This window comes from Rosa chinensis, chromosome 2, assembly GCF_002994745.2.
Source record: "Rosa chinensis cultivar Old Blush chromosome 2, RchiOBHm-V2, whole genome shotgun sequence".
Classification (NCBI taxonomy): Eukaryota; Viridiplantae; Streptophyta; class Magnoliopsida; order Rosales; family Rosaceae; genus Rosa; species Rosa chinensis.
Window position 1 is genome coordinate 13,559,658 of NC_037089.1, and position 18,320 is coordinate 13,577,977.

At 37.6% G+C, this 18,320-nt stretch overlaps 1 protein-coding gene across 8 annotated transcripts; it reads left to right on the top strand.

Moving 5' to 3' along the window:
* Window positions 1-925: 925 nt before the first annotated feature.
* Window positions 926-4,693, top strand: LOC112188977 (kinesin-like protein KIN-14G). 8 transcript variants are annotated; one of them, XR_005805764.1, is made up of 12 exons: window positions 926-1,165; window positions 1,321-1,536; window positions 1,620-1,691; window positions 1,954-2,022; window positions 2,306-2,386; window positions 2,526-2,657; window positions 2,746-2,827; window positions 2,910-3,005; window positions 3,466-3,554; window positions 3,951-4,107; window positions 4,202-4,297; window positions 4,449-4,493. XR_005805764.1 is itself a non-coding variant. In XM_040513832.1 (11 exons), exons 2-11 carry the CDS (start codon window positions 1,529-1,531, stop codon window positions 4,529-4,531), a joined length of 852 nt encoding a protein of 283 aa, XP_040369766.1. In that variant the 5' UTR covers window positions 926-1,165; window positions 1,321-1,528; the 3' UTR covers window positions 4,532-4,693. The 8 variants fall into 8 exon arrangements, 5 of the variants coding, with proteins under 5 accessions (XP_040369766.1, XP_040369763.1, XP_040369765.1 ...); XR_005805766.1 differs by having other exon boundaries at window positions 3,478-3,554; XR_005805765.1 differs by having other exon boundaries at window positions 4,442-4,483.
* The last annotated feature ends 13,627 nt before the right edge of the window (window positions 4,694-18,320 follow it).

The window sequence follows — 18,320 nt, forward strand, 5'->3', positions numbered from 1 at the left end:
ATTTCGACCCAAATTTGAGCAAGGTGAGGGGGAATTTTTTTTTACATTCAGACAACAGACAAATTCTTAAAACTGTTGTACAATAATCTTGGACCCAAAAAAATTGATGTACGACCTCCTTATACAACGCCAATCTCATTAAACCTGTTGTGTGAAGCAGTTTCAGTGATCACACAAAGGAATTTTTTTTTTCGTTGTCTAAAAAGTGTAGTGTGATGCAGTTTTTGGCATAGTGCAAGGTTGTTTTTAAAGCCCAAGTCTTCACCAGAAGTGCAGATTCTTATAGAGAAGTCAAAACCTTTTCATTTAGTACTGGAGTTTGTTGTCTTGGAATAAGTAGTTGGGTTACCTTGAATGGGTGCTGTATATGAAGGAGTTCTCAGTCATCACTGGTGGTTCATTCTGTTTTCTTCTGTCATTCGATTTGCGGGACGAGGTTCTCAATCTAATATCATTGCCAGAGATTTTTTTTTTTAAAATCATTTCATGGAAAAATTCACTGGCATTGCTAGGACGTCGTGGAAGGAATGATAAGGTTTGGGTGATGAATCACGAGGATCAGTCTTCTGCTACTAGAATGCCTTGGACAAAACAATTCACATTTGAATCCTGGATGGATGTTCAAGAGCTTGGAAGGATAAATTTCTTTTCACGAAAACACTACAAGAATAAGTTAATCACACGACACTCATCACACAACACATGAGTTTTTGCTGTCGTCTGAGTTAGTCAGACGACATATTTTTTAAACCAGTCATTTCATCTCTACTCAGCCAACACATCGCCATTTGGTACATTTGAGAAATTTCAGACAACACTAACAAGGAGATCTGTTGTCTGAACAACCGAAAAACAAATAAAAAATTAATTTACATTTATTTTTCCCACTCAAAACCTATCTGAAAAACCCACGTTCCCTCCCTTAGCTAAAAAACATTAGGTTACTTCCCCTCCCAAATCGCTCTCAGCCTCGCTCTCTCAGTCTCACTCACCATTGCTCTCACCCTCATCAAGCCTCTCAGCCTCGCACTCACACTCAGTCGATATACTGTCAGCGACCGCGTCTCTCTCTATCACCCGTGCCATCAGTCTCTCCACCACGAGTACTCTCTCCTTCAGTCTCCCTGGGTCGCGACTCCCCCTCTCGTTCTTTCTCTCTTCCCTTGTAAGTTCTTCTTCTCTTTCAGATTCAGATTCAGTTCAATTCTCCTTTTTTTTCAATGGGTTTCCATTGGGTTTATTGATATAATTGGGTGTATTGATTGGGTTTTCTGATACTCTTGTTTCTTATTGATTGAGTTTTTGATGGTGAGATTCCAGATCTGGGCATGGTGAGATGTGCTTTTTAGAATTAAAAGGATTTGGAAGAAGTACCCATGGCTGATGCTTGACCTCAGAGCTGATGCAATGAAAGGATTTTTTGGGGAACCCTTTCTGCGAAAAAATTCTGAACCATTCATGAGTTCTTTTACAAGGACCTTATCATGGAGTGAAAGGTCGCAAGATAGTTTCTCCAGTGAAGATCCCAATGAAGCAGTTAGTGAGATTTTCTGTTTCTTAAATTTTCTTTTACATTCATCAGATAATAGAGTTTAATTGTTTTGTCTTCTAACTTTCAGAATTCTTCTCATTCCTTACACATGCTAGTACGTGAAGTTCTTTTGGACAAAAAACAGGAAGAAATTCCATTTGTAAGTATCTTAATAAATTATACTGATGTGGAAGGAAATTAAATCCAATTTTTGTCATGAAAGTAACTGTGGAGATACTTAAGGTTACTTCCTGTTATTCAGAAAAATCAGCATTCCGATCCCTTCCGATATATTTTGATCATTTAGTGGATTACCACATTTGTTACTCTAAGGATAACATTGTTGCTCATATTACTACGTTTCCTATTTTTCCTGAGCATTCTGTTTTACTCAGGGAAACATTTTCTGTTGCTTTTGACAGATTGTGGAATCTATGCTGAGTAAAGTAATGGAGGAGTTTCAGCATCGGCTAGCAAGCCAAACTGAACTGGTAAGTAGCTGCCTGTCCTCGAACAATGGCTTACTTTTTCATGTGCTATTTTTCTTCTTCTTTTTCTTTCTGAGAGCTCATTGCCTCCTTAGTGTACATGATATATGTCGGGTGACTAAGTTCTACCCTGGTTATACTTGGATCCTGCTTCCCGACCAGTTTTGAACTTCTATTGTTTTGTCTCATTGTCTTTAGGAAGATGAAATATATGTGCAGTTTCACTATTAATTACTAGGTTACTATCAAGCTTCCATGGATGATTTACTCTGTTTGATAATGGCAGGTAAAAGCACCTTCCAAAGATAGCCCTGGCCCTGACTCTGAGTCTCCATCTCTTTCTGAACATGGTTCTGATGATATCAAGGTATGTCTGCATGCATTTAGATTCTCATTCACATACTGTTGTGAAAATGCAAAAAACTTGATTCAATGGGATAGCATTTTGTGTAACTTCGATTGATTTTGCAATTGGTGACATTTTCTTTTACTGATAGATGATTTAGAATGAAGAGAAAGCTGCGACTCAAATAAAGAAGGATGATTGTTGCAATAAAACATATGACCATCAAGAGGGATCAAAAGGCCAGTTTGTGAGACATAAAATGTTGGTTGAACAACAAAAGAAAAATATTCAGGTAAACTGCAGTTGTATCATAATAGCTACTCCAATACTGCAATCTGTCCTAAAGAAGTACTGGTGAAATTGGTGCTAATATCCTGTAGGAATTGAAACATAATCTATATGATACAAAAGCAGGAATGAAGTTTCTACAAATGAAGTACCAGGAGGATTTCAACAGACTAGGTAATATATTTAAACTAAAATCGGTTTTATTCTTTTTCTTTCCAAATTCTTAATGAGGTCCATAATTAGTTTCGCAATGTAGGTATGCACCTGCATGGTTTGGCTCATGCAGCATCAGGATACCAGAAAGTTCTTGAAGAAAATCGCAAGTTATACAATCTGGTGCAGGATCTGAAAGGTAAGTTTCTGGTCCTCCTATGTAAATCAATCCCTATATGTTTTCTACAAATTTAATAGTCATTAATTTTGTTTAATTAGGAAATATAAGGGTGTACTGCCGAGTGCGTCCTCTGTTGCCTGGGCAAACAAATCGTTCCAATACTTTTGATCAAATAGATGATGGAAAAATTACAATTGTCACCCCTTCAAAATATGGCAAAGAGGGGCGGAAATCTTTCAGTTTCAACAAAGTATTTGGGCCATTATCAATGTCTGTATATTTGCTGATGGTTACAATGTCTGTATATTTGCTGATATGCTAAAGCTCACTCAGCTATAATTTCTATTAGTTGGTGTCCTATAATCTGTTTCCGTGTCCTATAATTGTTTCTTTCTTTCACTTTCCATGTGAGCTTGTTTATTTGAGATTTTTGTAATTGAAGTAGAACACGTTCTTTGTCACTTATGAGCCTTTTTAGTGTCTTGTGCAGAAACCATGTGTAAAGAAATTTGGCAGATTTTGGAGTCGTGTTTGAAAGAGTACGGCATTTCATGCACACTGATGCAGGTATGCGATGATAAAATCTGTTTATAGGAAGTAATTTTGTTTATTTGAAGGAATACTGGAAATCTGGATTTTTTGTTTATAGGAAATCTGGATTTTTTTTTTGTTTATTTGAAGGAATACTTCTCTTGTTAGTTGATTACTTCTTTCATGTAAGAAACTTGGTCAATTTTAGAAAAACACTAATGCTGAAATGAAATGTGAAGGAAATAGATTCACAGGCTTATCCATTTTTAGGAGTTGCGAACCAAATTTTATAATTCTAAGTACTAGTACTAATTCTACAACCTATTTTCAACTAGGATGCAAAAGTTTATAGGTGAGTTGTATGCTTCTGTGATTGTTCAAAGTTGTATGTTCTTTGGATATAATTGATTGACACTTTTGACCTGTAACTAGTTTTGGCGACAAAGATTTGGACTTGAGGCTATCTAATCCCCTTCATCTCCGGGCTGTGCTTGAGGCCAAGAGATTTTCTAAAAGTCGCATTGTTCTTTTACATGCATCCTACCCGTTTTCGAAGGAAGCATCATATCTAGCCTCTGTTTATCCCCAGGTGATATTTGTAGTTTCGTTGAATTAAAGTAGTCTTTTGGGCATTGAATGTAAACTGGCAGGTCATTGAGGATGATAAGCGTTTTCACATACAGGTCTACCTCGACTTTGGCTTGGCTATACCCAAGCTCAGTGTCCAAGGGATGGTATCTTCACTAAAAGAACTTTTGGAGCTTGCTCCAATTAAGAAGGTAACAGTATATCTGGTTTTCAGTTGTTAGTTACTTTTCTTTCAAGAATGCATCTGGTTCTTCAATGCATATCTGAATGAAAATTTATTATACCTTACTATACTTGGTTTCTCAAGACTGAAATTTGCTCTCTCTTATTTCAAGGAAACAGTACAGAGAGTTAGAGAATTAGTTCAGTTTAGGGATTTCAGCTTCTTCAAAGTTTGTGGTTACGTTTTGGTTGGACATGAATAGCTAGTACTTTGAATTGATATGTAAGAAATAGCTAGTACTTTGAATTGATATGTAAGAAATACTTCATACAATTGGGTACCCTATTTGTAGTTTCGGTGTGTTTTGGCAATGTATGACAATGATGTGCTAGTAAATGACATTTGAACTAATTTGTATTTCATATTTGCCTATTTCCAGAAATCAGTTGTGCTTATTCAATTCAAACAACATATATAAGGCTATTAACTGTGGTAGTGCAATATCATCAGACAACACATAAATTTACGAACACATAATATCTATTGTCTGAGGAACATTCAGACAACAGTTTTAATAAAGGAGACATTGTGTGCAATTCCTTGCAACGACATAACCAAACTATCACTGATGTCTGAGTTTCATTCAAGACAACACATGCATCCAACACATTGTTATCTTAATGGAATTTCAGACAACATTATCATCCAACAACATGTTATCTTAAATGAACTTCAGACAACAGAAACAAAAATTACGTGTTGTCTGGGGTTCATTCAAGACAACAGATGCTTTCGGCACATTGTTATCTCATATGCTTTCAGACAACAGTTACATCTCGCAATCTGTTATCTTAAATACATTTCAGACAACAGGGGAAAAAAATATCTGTAGTCTGAGATTCATTTCAGACAACAGCATTCACGTATTTTTGTTGTTGGAGATTCATCAGACACAACACAACATTTAGAAAATAGTTGTCCTAAAATAATTTCACACAACACCAAAATAACAAGCAGTTGTCTAAGTCAACACGCATTAGATTTTGGATAAATTCAGACAACAAAATTTTGCTTATACGTGTTGTGTGACCGAGCAACAGACAACTGTTTATCGACAGTTGTCTGAATGAGGTCAATCAGACATCAGGCTACTAGACAACAGCAGGTTTTTCATTCAGACAACAGTCGTTCGACAGTTGTCTGATTAACTTTGTGGTATAGTGAAAAAAATGAAGATGGTGATGACCTATTTTTATATGATCCTATGAGCCAAAAGGTGAGAAAGCTTCCCGTTATTCCAAAACATGGAATAAAATACGTTTGCCTTAGCTCATTCAATTATGTGGAGAGCCTAGTTTCAATCTAAAACAACAGAGATCAAGAAGTTGTGGTATTGCAGTATAATGGTACTTTAGTTTAATTACCTAGCTTGAATTATTCTCCAAAATCAATATCTCCTTCTCAAGCGCAGCTGGGAAGTCTTCTCCTCTTCTTCAGTTGGTAGCTCTTTTCTCCGAGCTCCTTTTTGGCATAATGGAGTCTTGCGTCGCTCATATGCAAGCTCTTCTATTTGGCCAGGGGTGAGGAGATTTTGGGTTCAGGTTCAGAAAAATTCTAGGTGGCTCATTGGTTGTGGGAGACCAGTGTTGTTCTGGCATGGCGAGATAATTTCATGGGTAGGCCACTTCTTTATTTTTTTTGGAATAATAATGTAGGCTTGGCTGCTCTCATGGATGGGTTGGTGGCTGAATATCTTCATAATGGAGCTTGGAATTTCCCCTCCATTATCCAGACCTCAGTGATTTAATTAGTAATGTTCTTGTTGCTACGTCCCCTGATATGCCAGACAAATTGATTTGAGTTCCTTCCGCATCAGGTGAGTTAACTGTGGAGGAGGCTTTTCATTTTCTTCATCCACATCTTCCTCAGGCAAATTGGGGTAAGCTTATATGGTCAAAATACTTTACTCCTCGTATCTCTCTTCATTCATGGAAGGTGCTATGTGGTAAGGTGTTGTCAGAAGATGTATTACAACGGCATGGAATTGCCTTGGCATCTCGTTGTGTCCTTTGTGGGTTGGATGGTGAATCATTGTTTCATATATTTTTTTTCTTGCTCTTATGCATATTCGTTGTGGGGAGGCTGGCTAACTTGGTTTGAGTTGGATAATATGCCATTATCTATTATGGACTTATTATTCTTTGGCTTTGGCTGTGGCTGGTCGTAGCCAACAACTTAGGGAACTTTGGCTACTTTGCTTCACTACTACACTATGGTTTATTTGGTAGGCAAGAAACAAAATGAAGAATGAAGGTAGTTTCATTGGTATAGATGCTTTACATAGGCTTATTTTGGGCCACATACAAGCTTCTACAAGCTTCTAGTAGATTGGCTACAGGATGCATGTTTAAGTCTTTGGAGGAGCTTCGGATCTTGAAGGATTATGGAGTTTCATGTCGCCCACGTAGAGCTCTGCGTACTATTGAGGTTAATTGGCACCCTCAAATTCTTGGGTGGATGAAGATTAATATTGATGGTGCGTAGCAACATGCATGTCTCAGGTGGAGCTGGTTATGAGGGTGTTTTTTGAGATTTTTGTGGTTCTTTTCTTGGTGCCTTTGCTTCTAATATTGATATTCCTAGCTCCATTGAGGCAGAAGTCATGGTTGTAATTGAAGCTATATATTGAGCTAGCGTGGGTTAGAGAATGAAAGCATATATGGCTTGAGGTGGACTCAACCCTTGTTCTTCATTATCTCCGTAATCCTCACCTTGTTCCTTGGCGTTTACGTGTTGCTTAGGGTAATTGCTTGCACCTTTCATAGATGCATTTTCAGTCGTCTCATATTTTTAGGAAGGGAAATCAAGTGGCTAATACTCTTGTTAATATTGGTTTGTCTTTGACTGGCATGACATGGTGGGATGATCCATCTCCTTCTGTCTATCAATATTATCGGCAAGATTAACTTGGCACTACTACAAAAATTGAGTCAGACGACGGCTAAAAACTGTCGTCTGATGCGGAGCTGACTGTCGTATATCTCGCTGCCGTCTGATGAAACATGATTTAGAGAACTGTCGTCTGAAGAACTCGGCATCCATGTCGACAGCATGTCGACAGACTGTCGATAGCTTGTCGACATCATTAACTGTCGTGTGAGCGTCACTCAGACAACGGGCAACTGAAGAACCCGTTGTGTGATGGTGATTCAGAAGTCATTTTTTTTGTTAAAACTGTTGTGTGACTGTTATTCACACAACTAAAACATTGATTACATCTGTGATCTATATTACTCTCACACAACAGTTTTTATTGTATGGCTGTTGTGAACATTGTGTACGTACAACAGAAAATGAAATCAAAAATCACCATATGAACAGTAATTACCAATATATATCTAATATTGTTATAATCCACATAATTGTACTGAAACGTATTAGACAATATTGCCAAAAAGGAGCACTATACTACTCCAACACCAAAATATGGAGCACATCTATACTACTCCACTAGCAAAATAAGTGAAGAAATGTACTTTTAAATTCACTTTGGAGCACAAAAACACATTTCTAGCCTATTTCTTCAACACATAACTTGCGAGCTCATTACGCACTTCATCAATTTTCACTTGACCATAAACATGGTTGGCTCTCCTAGCCCACTGTAATAGTTTGAAAATAACAATGAAAGAAATGTTAGAGAAGAAGCACATAGCACATATATAGAGCATAGAGTATGCAAACAGATAAAAGCCTCAAGGATACATTAAAATACCTATAGACTGCGCAGACTCAAGTCCGGTCTACAACAATCATGCAAAACAAAATGTTATAAATTAAATGGTATGCATGTTAATAGTCTTTTTTGAATATGGTACATAACTACATTGTCCAACCACTGGAAAACAGGGTATTGACTTCAGCAGTTCAGCCTTCTAGGTTACTAAAGTTTTCACTAGCCAATTCAAAAAAAAAAAAAAAAGTACAAGCTATTTTCTTTCAGTGTTTGTGTATTAAATCTGATGCAATGAGTGTAGCTACTTCTTATAAAGCCTAAATAAAGTCATTTCTAGCAGCGGAACAATTCTTAAAACCTTCCATATATAGTATATTAAGTAGTTACCTTTGATGGCTAAAAGTAAAATGTTTTTGTTAAGACTAAGACTCCAGAACTAATGTTAATTATTTGCAGTCCCAACTCTATCCAGGAAGGTCCAAATAATTTCTGGAAACACATAGGTACTTCATTTACCTCAATTACAACAGAATCAAACCCCTGGGAAAACAGAACAATTGGAACATATGACCTTTTGCCTTAACATCTATACTGGATTCTCAATTTCCATACAATTAACACCAATATGCAAGCAGGAGAAGAACAATTAACAACAAGAACAGCAAACATATGGCAACTGATTAACAAAATTATGTTTAAAGTTTGTGAGGTACAAGATAAATTATCAAGTTACATTTTATGGAAGAATACCTCTGCCCTTGATTCTACCAGAGCGGTCTCTGAAGACTCATAACACTTGCTGTATCTTGCAATAGTTCACTTCATACTGTAAAAAATTGGTACAGATAAACATCAGCAGCTATAATTTGTATAAAACAGGGTACAATTAATTTCATGTGGCTATAGCACTTGCATTGCAGCATCATTTCTAAGTTATTATATATGAAATCAGTATTAGATCGGCAACCGAATTAATGCTTCGTCTCAAGCTTAATGCAATCATACAAGAGATGCTCTAACCGAAAATATATGGTAGAAAGATACCAATGGAACCAACTAATTAACTAAAGACATTACTTTGTTTCACTAATCCTTGGAGAAAAGAAAGTATGGTTGCCAATGAAATGTCCCATAAAGACTGGGGACTGGAGAAAGCACCTTTACCTAAAGAGGAGACAGCATCTTCAGAGAAAGACTAATAGCTTAAGAGAGTAGGGATATTCAAATATTGTAATATCAGTGAGGACTAAGGACATATGAACTCTCACTCAAGTGCTAATTGATCTTCTATAACAGGTGGCTACACACAAGTCAAGACAGTCAAACCGAGATTGTAGACTTATTTACGCAAGGTGAATAGGTTAGCAGAGATTTGAGACTTGGTTAATAGGTCATTAGAGAGCTCAACAACAAAATTCACAGCCTGGATATAAAATACAAGAACCAGCCAGACCGGCATTGCATCAGCATAAAGCGAAGACTTAAAGTCATGTAAGAATCCTCAAAATCAACCCATGTCCAACTTCACCAAAGGCACAAACGAGGAACAACCAAACAAGGGAGTTCTCACGAAACAAAAATCTCCTTTAAAGTCTAGTAGAGTATATTATTTTTCTGCTATAGGTTTCAACGCTAGAGTGACCAGATTACCAGTAATGGAAAACAGTACCTTCCAGAGTAAACAAAACCTTTTACAGATACGCATCAACATTAGCTTACCAAGGTCCACTTCAGACTCAATTAAGATAGAAAAGAGGTAGCCATTGATTTAACAACAACAAGGTGACCAGATTTCAATTCTGGACTCGCATCCAACTTGTCACAAATAACACATTGTTTTGCAGAATACATAGCTTCAAATTGCTCATTAATCATCACTACCCACAGAGGAAAACCCCCAAACTCAACAACTATTAGTACTAAACAACTATTGAGCAACAATGTAGGGATTGACATTCACACGAACCCAAAAGAAAACAAGGGAAACAGAAGCACCCACTAGTCCATCTAATAGAATAAAAACAATAAAATATAAACAAATTATAGATGTGATGCAGACATTGAAAAATTTAAATCAAAGCCCCAGATAATTTCAACCAAAGACAAAAGGAAAATTATAATAAATAGAGTAAACATGATCAGAAACACATGCATGAACCTCAAAAATTCAGAAAACTTAGCCCAAAATTAAAAAAAAGTAGAAAAATTTACCCAGCACTGGAAAACTCAAAAAGCTTGCCAGTGTTAGAGAAGACGATGACAACAACCGCAGCATCGCAGAGAATAGCCAATTCCTAAGCTTTCTTGAGTAATCCAGCACGCCTTTGAGAATGTGACTTGTCTGCTGTTGGTGTTCTCAATCTTCCCCCTACCCATTTTTTTCTTCATAACCCCAAAAAAACCCAGAAAGCCAAAACCAATTAATAACACCCCCCCCCCCCCAAAAAAAAAAAAAGCCTAAAGGCCAGAGCTTTAGACTACGCAAAAGCCTAAAGGCCAAAGCTTTAGACTACCCAATTCATAAGAAATGAAGAATCTTTCTGGGTTGTGTCTCTGCCTCCCTCTCCCTCTCTCTAAAATCAAGAAAAGGAGTGGTCTTTCTGGGCCTCCAACTCTTGCTGCATCTGAGAAAATCTACAAATAGAACAACAATAAAGTATCTTAGTTAGAATTTCAAATAGGAGATCAAAACGAGACCTAAAGATGAACTACATGTGTCTTGGGTTGGCTTTACCTTTTCCATCACTTATCAAACCCCACCACAACACACAAACAACAGAATGAAGAATACCCTTTCCTAATCCCCAACAACCAAACAAAGAACATGAAGAAACAAACCCAGAAACCCATCCACAAATTTGGGTCCTCATGATAAAACACTAGGCGCAGTTGACCCCATGATAATTACAAGAAAAAGATCAGAACTTGAGAGAACCCAACGGAAAACAGGACATAATAATCAAAACTCATTTACAGAATCAGAGAGAATCAACAGAAAGAAAGTTTTAATACTTGAAATCGCATCCAATGTGGGAAAAAAATGGAGGTGTGCGAACAATTCGGTCTTGCATATGTGTATTCGCTTCACCAACACGCTCGGCTGGCTTAGCCAGCTCCGAGTTCTGAGTCTTACCAGATTTCTCCAACAGCTTCGCTCCAAGGGAATCGGGTCGAGCTGAATAAAATCGATCTCAGTTCAACGTCTCAATCCCGTTCGCAGTCTACCATCGCACTCGGAGAGATGAGATTGGTTTGGGAGAGTGACATTTTGGCGAGAGAGTGAGCTAGCTAGGGTTTTGGTTTTGGGTCGTCTGTTGAGAGTGAAGCGAGTCGTGAAAGGGCTTTGGCCTGTTTCGATCGGGTCTGTCGAGAGAGAGAGAGAGAGAGAAGGTTTCGGTATTTGTGTCAGTCTAGTTACTTTAGTTCTTTTTTTTGCTTAAGTATAGGGTTTCAACTGGGTTTGTGATGAGACCCTATCAATTTAGACAAGGACTCACACAACAGATTTATCTAAGAGTGTGGTATGAATGCAGCCATCTAAATTTGGGATTAGTCTCCTATTAATTTGGCTTCCCTCTTTGGGGAGCTGGAGGAAACATCATGGTGGGAAATCTCCCTCCTTTCTGTCAATCGTATAAATCATACCACAGTTTTATTGTTTCTCGTTGTATGATTAGCACCTGTTGGGCAAAATTTTGGACTTTGAAATGGGATTTGGCACCACTGACATGGTGGGAAAGTTGCCGCTCAATTTTTTTAGGGTCATACAACAGTTCTGTCCTGAAACGTTGTCTGAATTTGATTCATAATTTCATATCAGACGACAGGTTTTACAAAAACGACGTCTAAAAAAAAAAAATCAATCAGACGGCAGAAAACTGTAATGTGTCGTCTGATTCAATTTTTGTAGTAGTGTGGTCTCCCAAATTTTTGAATATAGAATTGCTTGTATTGCTTCTAATGTTTTTTTGATTGTTTGGGAGGGAGGTCTTGTTCTTCCTCTTTTGGTTGCAACTTTTTTTTTTTTTTTTTTTGAAGGGAATGTGTATTTCATTGACACATGGCAAAATGGCCATTACATATCCTTCTACTGCCTTCAACTAGATAGATCAAGAAGTTCTAGCAAAACTACTGTGATACATAGAAATAGACCACCTATATTTGAACTAACCGCTCACTTAAAGTGAGCCTATAAACTATGGATAAAATGGAGACATAGAATATAGGCCCCTACCACATAGGGTTGTTAGGTTCCTAATACAAGGGAACTTAGTGTAATTAGACAAAAAAGCTAAAAACATAGAGTTGGGCCAAGGGCCTAAACCCTAGCCCAATTGAGAGACCAGGGTCAAGCCCCAGCCCATAAACTCAAAGCCCAAATAGGATGCCATCAGCAAAGGTCCACCTAAGGCCCAATAGCCTGGTTCGGTCCAGTCCACCTACCAGCCAAACTCCATCCCCGTTGCACAGACCAGCCAACCAAGCTCCGTCCGCCGTACGCCGCCACGACCAGCACCGTTCCGATCTGTGCCCCAAGATCCACCTCCTGCGACCCAAAACCCCACAGAACAGGCCACCACGACATGCACCACTCAATCCGAACCGCCACAAGCATACCGTCAACAACCCAAACCTGCACAAGCCATGTCGCTTTGAGCCACATCGCCTAGGAGAAACCAAACCCCGAGCCACCGCCAAACAGCCAATGACACCGCCATCAGGGTTCGATCGCTGATAGGAGCATAAAATGCGATAAATATAATGTGAAACCTTTATACTTTTCTTAGCTATTTCCTTTAAAAAGTCAGTTTTAACTTCGTTTTCTTTTTAGGTAGTTCGTGGAGTGATTCAAGAGAAATAGGAGCTGAAAGGGAGAAATGGAGCCATAGATCATGAAGTACTGATGCAGAGGACCAAGTTTGATCAACCATTTTGCCAGAAATTACAAGGAAAGTCCACGGAATTCATTGTGCAAAACAGTTGCTGCAAAGCAGAAAACTGCAGTTTCAGAATCAGCTTTTTGGGAACGATTTTGAGGAGAGATTCTTGCATTCTTCCAGATGCACCTTTTCATAAAGGGCCTGCGATCCTTGAAGACATGATGTTATACTTCAACTACAGCTAAATAACAAGTCATAATTATCAACGAGGCAGTAGGAAATCAAAGGCAAAGTAGGCTTCCCGATAAGGCAGAAACTGTCAGCTTTTCACGAAGCTTTTTGGGAGATCTTTTCCGGCTATTTTCTTGGAGTTTTTCCAGAAGGTTATTGATCATTCTAGATTATATGATGTCATAGAGCACGTGGGAGTCAAGAACCATCCAGAAACTTGTCAAGACGAAGTCGTTCCTTGTTCAAGAAGGAAGTTTCAGAGTCAGAAATTGAATCCTAGTCAAAACAGGACGGTTTTGCAGAATTCTTCTTTGGACGGATTTCGAGGGCATTTTTGGAAGGTTATTGCTGCTGAAAATATGAAGGAGAGTCCTAGAATGATTCATCAAGATTTTGGGAAGATTATTAAGGCTTGAAAATCATTTAATTATGCACCAAGTAGAGTAATCCTTAAGCAACTAGGGGAGGTTTTCAAAGCATTGTTGAAGAAGGAAACTAGGGCTGAACTTCTCCTATATATATTGAGCTTCTGCACACGTTGAAGAGGACCACGCCTTTCACCTTCTCTTCTATATCTCTTTCTCATTCATCCGCCATCATCTTTTTCTTCTTCTCTATTTGTTTTATTTTGGTTTTTAAAACAATGTGTAACTAACTATCTTTTTGTTAGGGGCAAGGTTTGAAGCCCCAATTATGTAGAACATATGTTTGTTTAAATCTATTTTCTTGATCTTTGGTATGGATTGGTTGTTTATCTCTGATTGATTGAAAACTTTTATGTGTGTAGGTTTTATGGTCGCGAACATAGGATTTATGCATGTAATTGGAGCTAGGTTTAGAAAATAATTCACCTAATCGTCTTGTTTTCTAATCCACAAGTATGCAAGGCTTTGAACAAAAGTTGATGTTTTAAACAACTAGAAGAGCATGCTAGGTAGGCGTTCCACACTAGACTGCAACTCTATAATCAATCGTTTCCATGAGATCTTAATGCTTCAAATATGTTGACACTATATGTGTTGTTGATAGGATAGCGTTCTATACCTTGATTGCATGTTTGATAGGCTTAGCTATTGTGCGTTCACGTAGACTAAGTAATTAGGGAAACATTAATAAGGGACATGATCTGCTCCGACTTGTTTCTTGGTTGATTTCTGTTCACACCATAGTAATTGAAACTAGGTTAACTTAACATTGTTCGAAAGTAATTGGTGGTGGATTTCCGAGTCTCTAACGTCTTCTCCATATTGTTTTTCAAACTCTAAAATCGTTTTTGCTTTCTTGTTTTCCTTTTATTTTCGTAGGAACATAAAAACCCAAAATCTGTTTCAACTTAGGATTGTAACGCACCCTTCTATCCCCATCTTGTCCTGCCATCTTTTTCCCTCTTTGACGTTTTTCTTTTTCTTAGTTTTGTTATTTGTTTTGTGCTTTAGTTAGTTTTGTTTTTTTTTCTTTTGTGTGAATTTATAAAGTTACCCTCAATCCCCAGCTTGAACGATCCCTGCTTACTCTATATTGCTAACGACTACATCTTGCAGGGTTAAGTTGAGCGTCTATTTTGGGAGTATCAATCGCTAGATCTGCTAGCACAACCACCATTTCTACCTCCTTCCCAGCCGGACCATCCACAAGACTCGAGCAAAACCCCATCAGATGCCATCCCATGAGCAATAGTCCATTCAATACCCGTCCGGCAGCCAACCTCGTGATGACGGCGAGGCCAAAGGCCAGCCAGTGCTCCCAAGAGCCTCCGTACGAGGATGATTGCCCAGAACAAAAACCAGCCTTTAGGGTTTGAGAGAGAGAGAGAGAGACAAAGCCTCTTCTCTTTTTTGGTCTCTTTTTTTGGTTGCAACTCTTGTCTACTTCTTTTTAATAAATTGGGGTTGGAGAGTATATTCTCTCTCGTCCCCTTTCTAAAAAAAATAAAAAATTATCTAGCTTGAATTATGTAATTAGTATTTAAATTTATGTTTCTTGGAAGCATCCATGTACTGATTCTCCAAGAAACACAACCCTAGTATAGCTTGTTAATGCTCCAGGCTTTTCTTGACTCTTGAGTACGTTACACAGCCTAATCACTCTCTCAAATAGCCCACTTTGAAAAAATCCTAGTTAATTAACACACATAAATCGTAAACCCTCGGCCCCCTTCAAACGCAACACAATTTCATAGGCTCTCAAGCGTCTTGAAAAAATGGGAATCGGAACAAGATCAACAGTAAGCATTGCCAACCAAAAAAAAGTGAAGGTAAGCAATTCTTTATCTCAAGATTTTCTAGTACAAAATCTCTCAAGACTACTTGTAGAACAAATTCTCTCAAGAGTACTTGTGCAGTCTATTGAAGATTTGGTGATTTGGTGAAGATATGGTTAACTTGTAATTTACACTTGTGCATGTGGTGAGTCCTCTATTATTGCAAAGCAAGCATGGTGGTGGTGCTGCTACAACATGGTACAAATAGTTCTTTCTCATTCAATTAAGTCTAAAGGATGGTGTCCTTTCTTATTGACTTTCTTCTATTGTAATCAGTTTAGGTAGGATTCAAATAGTGTGAATCCTCTTAGTCTTCTTTCTCTTTCCTTTAGGCCGCGTTTGGTTCGCAGAAAGAAAAGGAAAGGAAATCAATTCCTTGCTCTTTCCATAGGCATGAGAAATTGCAATTCCCAGCAATTTTCTTTTCAAGTGTTTGGAAAGACTAGGAATGTAGTAGAATACACATTTTAGTTTCCATTACAGGGACAGTGCAAAAATCATACAAACAACAAGTACAGTTGGTTATATTAGCAAATAATGATTTTGAGCAGGAACAATTTAGTTATATAATTTTGCAAGTGGGTGAGGCCGTGGGGGGGAACCAGTTTCCTGAGGTGGGTGTGGGGGAACTAGTTTCATCCTCTTTTTCCTTTCCTTTGGGAATCATTTTCCTTTCCTTGGCCATCCCAAACAAAGGAAAACACAAGAAAGGAAACACTTTCCTTTCCCAATACCCAGATTCTGCGAAACAAACACAGCCTTTATAGTGTGAATCCTCTTAGTCTTCCTTCTTTTTCCTTGGTCTATATACATACTCATTCATGTAAAGGTATAACACAATTCAATACAAAGAAAATTGCACCATCAGTTTGTGTTTTTCTACACAATCTTTACTTGTCCTCGAGAGAAGTAGGAATTGTGATCGTACAACAACAGGTTATAATATTCTAAATTTGTAATCTCATTGATTCGAGATGAAAAAATTGTTTTAGGATTTATCTTTCTTAAAATCTACAAGCTGGCTGTGGAATTCTTGTGTGGATATTGTGGGATCTAGCAAAGGTCTAGTTTGTCTTCGTTTATTTGATTATAAGTCGCCATCAAGAAATATGATAGTTTGAAAACCCAACCAAAAATATATATATATATATATATATATATATATATATATATATACGGGCTTGCTCTGCTAAGGAGGTCCGGTCCTTAGCTAAGGAATAGATTTCCTTATTTTGATCACATATTCACATCTTAACCATTCAATTTTTAGGTCTTACTGTATAGATCACTTATGCAAATTTTCAGCCAAATTGATGATCGTTAAGGTATCGAACTCGATTAAATCAATGAACGAACTGAATCTGTCTAACATGGCTGAAAATTTGCATAGATGATATATACATTAGAACTTAAAAACTGAACGGTTAAAATGTGAATATGTGATCGAAAAGTTGTCAAAATATAGAAATCCGTACCATAAGCTAAGTTAAGGATATCCTTAATAGAGCAAGATTATATATATACACACACACACACAGGCGTCTTCCTGAACCTATGATAGAACCTTCTGTGATAAGTTTTGAGTTCATTCAGGAAACTAGTGATTACAAATTGGTGATCATCAAACCAAGTCATGACGTTATTAACATGAAGTTCATATTCTTAGAGAAATGTCAAAAACTTTCCATCACGCGGATTTGAACATCACGGAATTCGTTCCCTGATTACGCAGGTGTGGACAAGAGATGGTTCGTCTTCTCTTGTTTTGTCATTTGATTTGTGCAATGAGGTCTTCGATCTGATACCATTACCAAGAGCTCAAGCATGGGGAATGACATTCTTTTCGTGGAGATATTCACTTGCATTTCTAGCACATCGTGAACCAAACTATGAAAACTATGGGTTTACTGAGCTTTGCGTGATGAATCATGAGGCGAGGATAATGCTTTGGATTGGAATGAAGAACTTCTTTTTAAGAGAGAAAATCAAGCAGACGAGGTGAAGACATTTTTCTATACAACTCTAAGCTTCCAAAACATAAAATAGATTACAAGTACAGGCTTGCTCACCTAAGAGACAGTTTTAAGAGACTGTGAGGGACAAGTGAATCTCAACCACATGTATTAAATATAAAAGCAGAAATTATAACAATTTAAAACTGTGCATTTATTCTCAGCCGTCAGATTCACTTGTCCCTTAGGTTTTACAAGTATTGTAAAGCAGTTAATTATGTGAAGAGCCTAGTTTCAGTGTGAGACAACAGGAATATATCTATATATGTGGTTACTGAAATATTAGTTTGATTTGATTTTGCTATGACATGCCTCATACTTTACACATTTGGAGCAAGTTTTGGGTTCCTATGTATAAGTTATGTGAATGGCAGCTGCTCTGGCTAGTAAAAACCATTACCTCCTACTCCACAATTTGTTATGCCTTATACATTTTTTTTATTTTTTACTTTTTATTTTTTATTTTTATGCGAACTCTCATTTTTCTGTCATTTATCTCGAACGATCAGATCCTCATTCTTTTGGGTCAAGTCAACTTTCAAAAGCATGAGTATTGTTGAATACGATTTTGTTGTCGAATATTCTCTAGAGAACCAAGCCAAAAAAAAAAAGCAAAACCTTCAAAATTGTACTTCAGATAATACCAAACATGATAGTACTGTACGGACTGTGACTCACAGTCTCACCTGCCCTTTCATACATTGTTGCTCACCCACCTACCACCTGTCAACACGTCACCCACCTATCGGTCTGTGGCGTTAGTTGCATCAAACACCAAAACATCCACCATTTTGAAGCTTAATATTAACCGTTAAAAAAAAAAATCAGTATTTGTTTTGTAGCAAATAAATTTCCCAAACCACCCTTCCCATGACACTTTGAAGTTTGAAATGAACGAGAGCCAGGATTCTATCCAAGTTCGTATGAGTTTT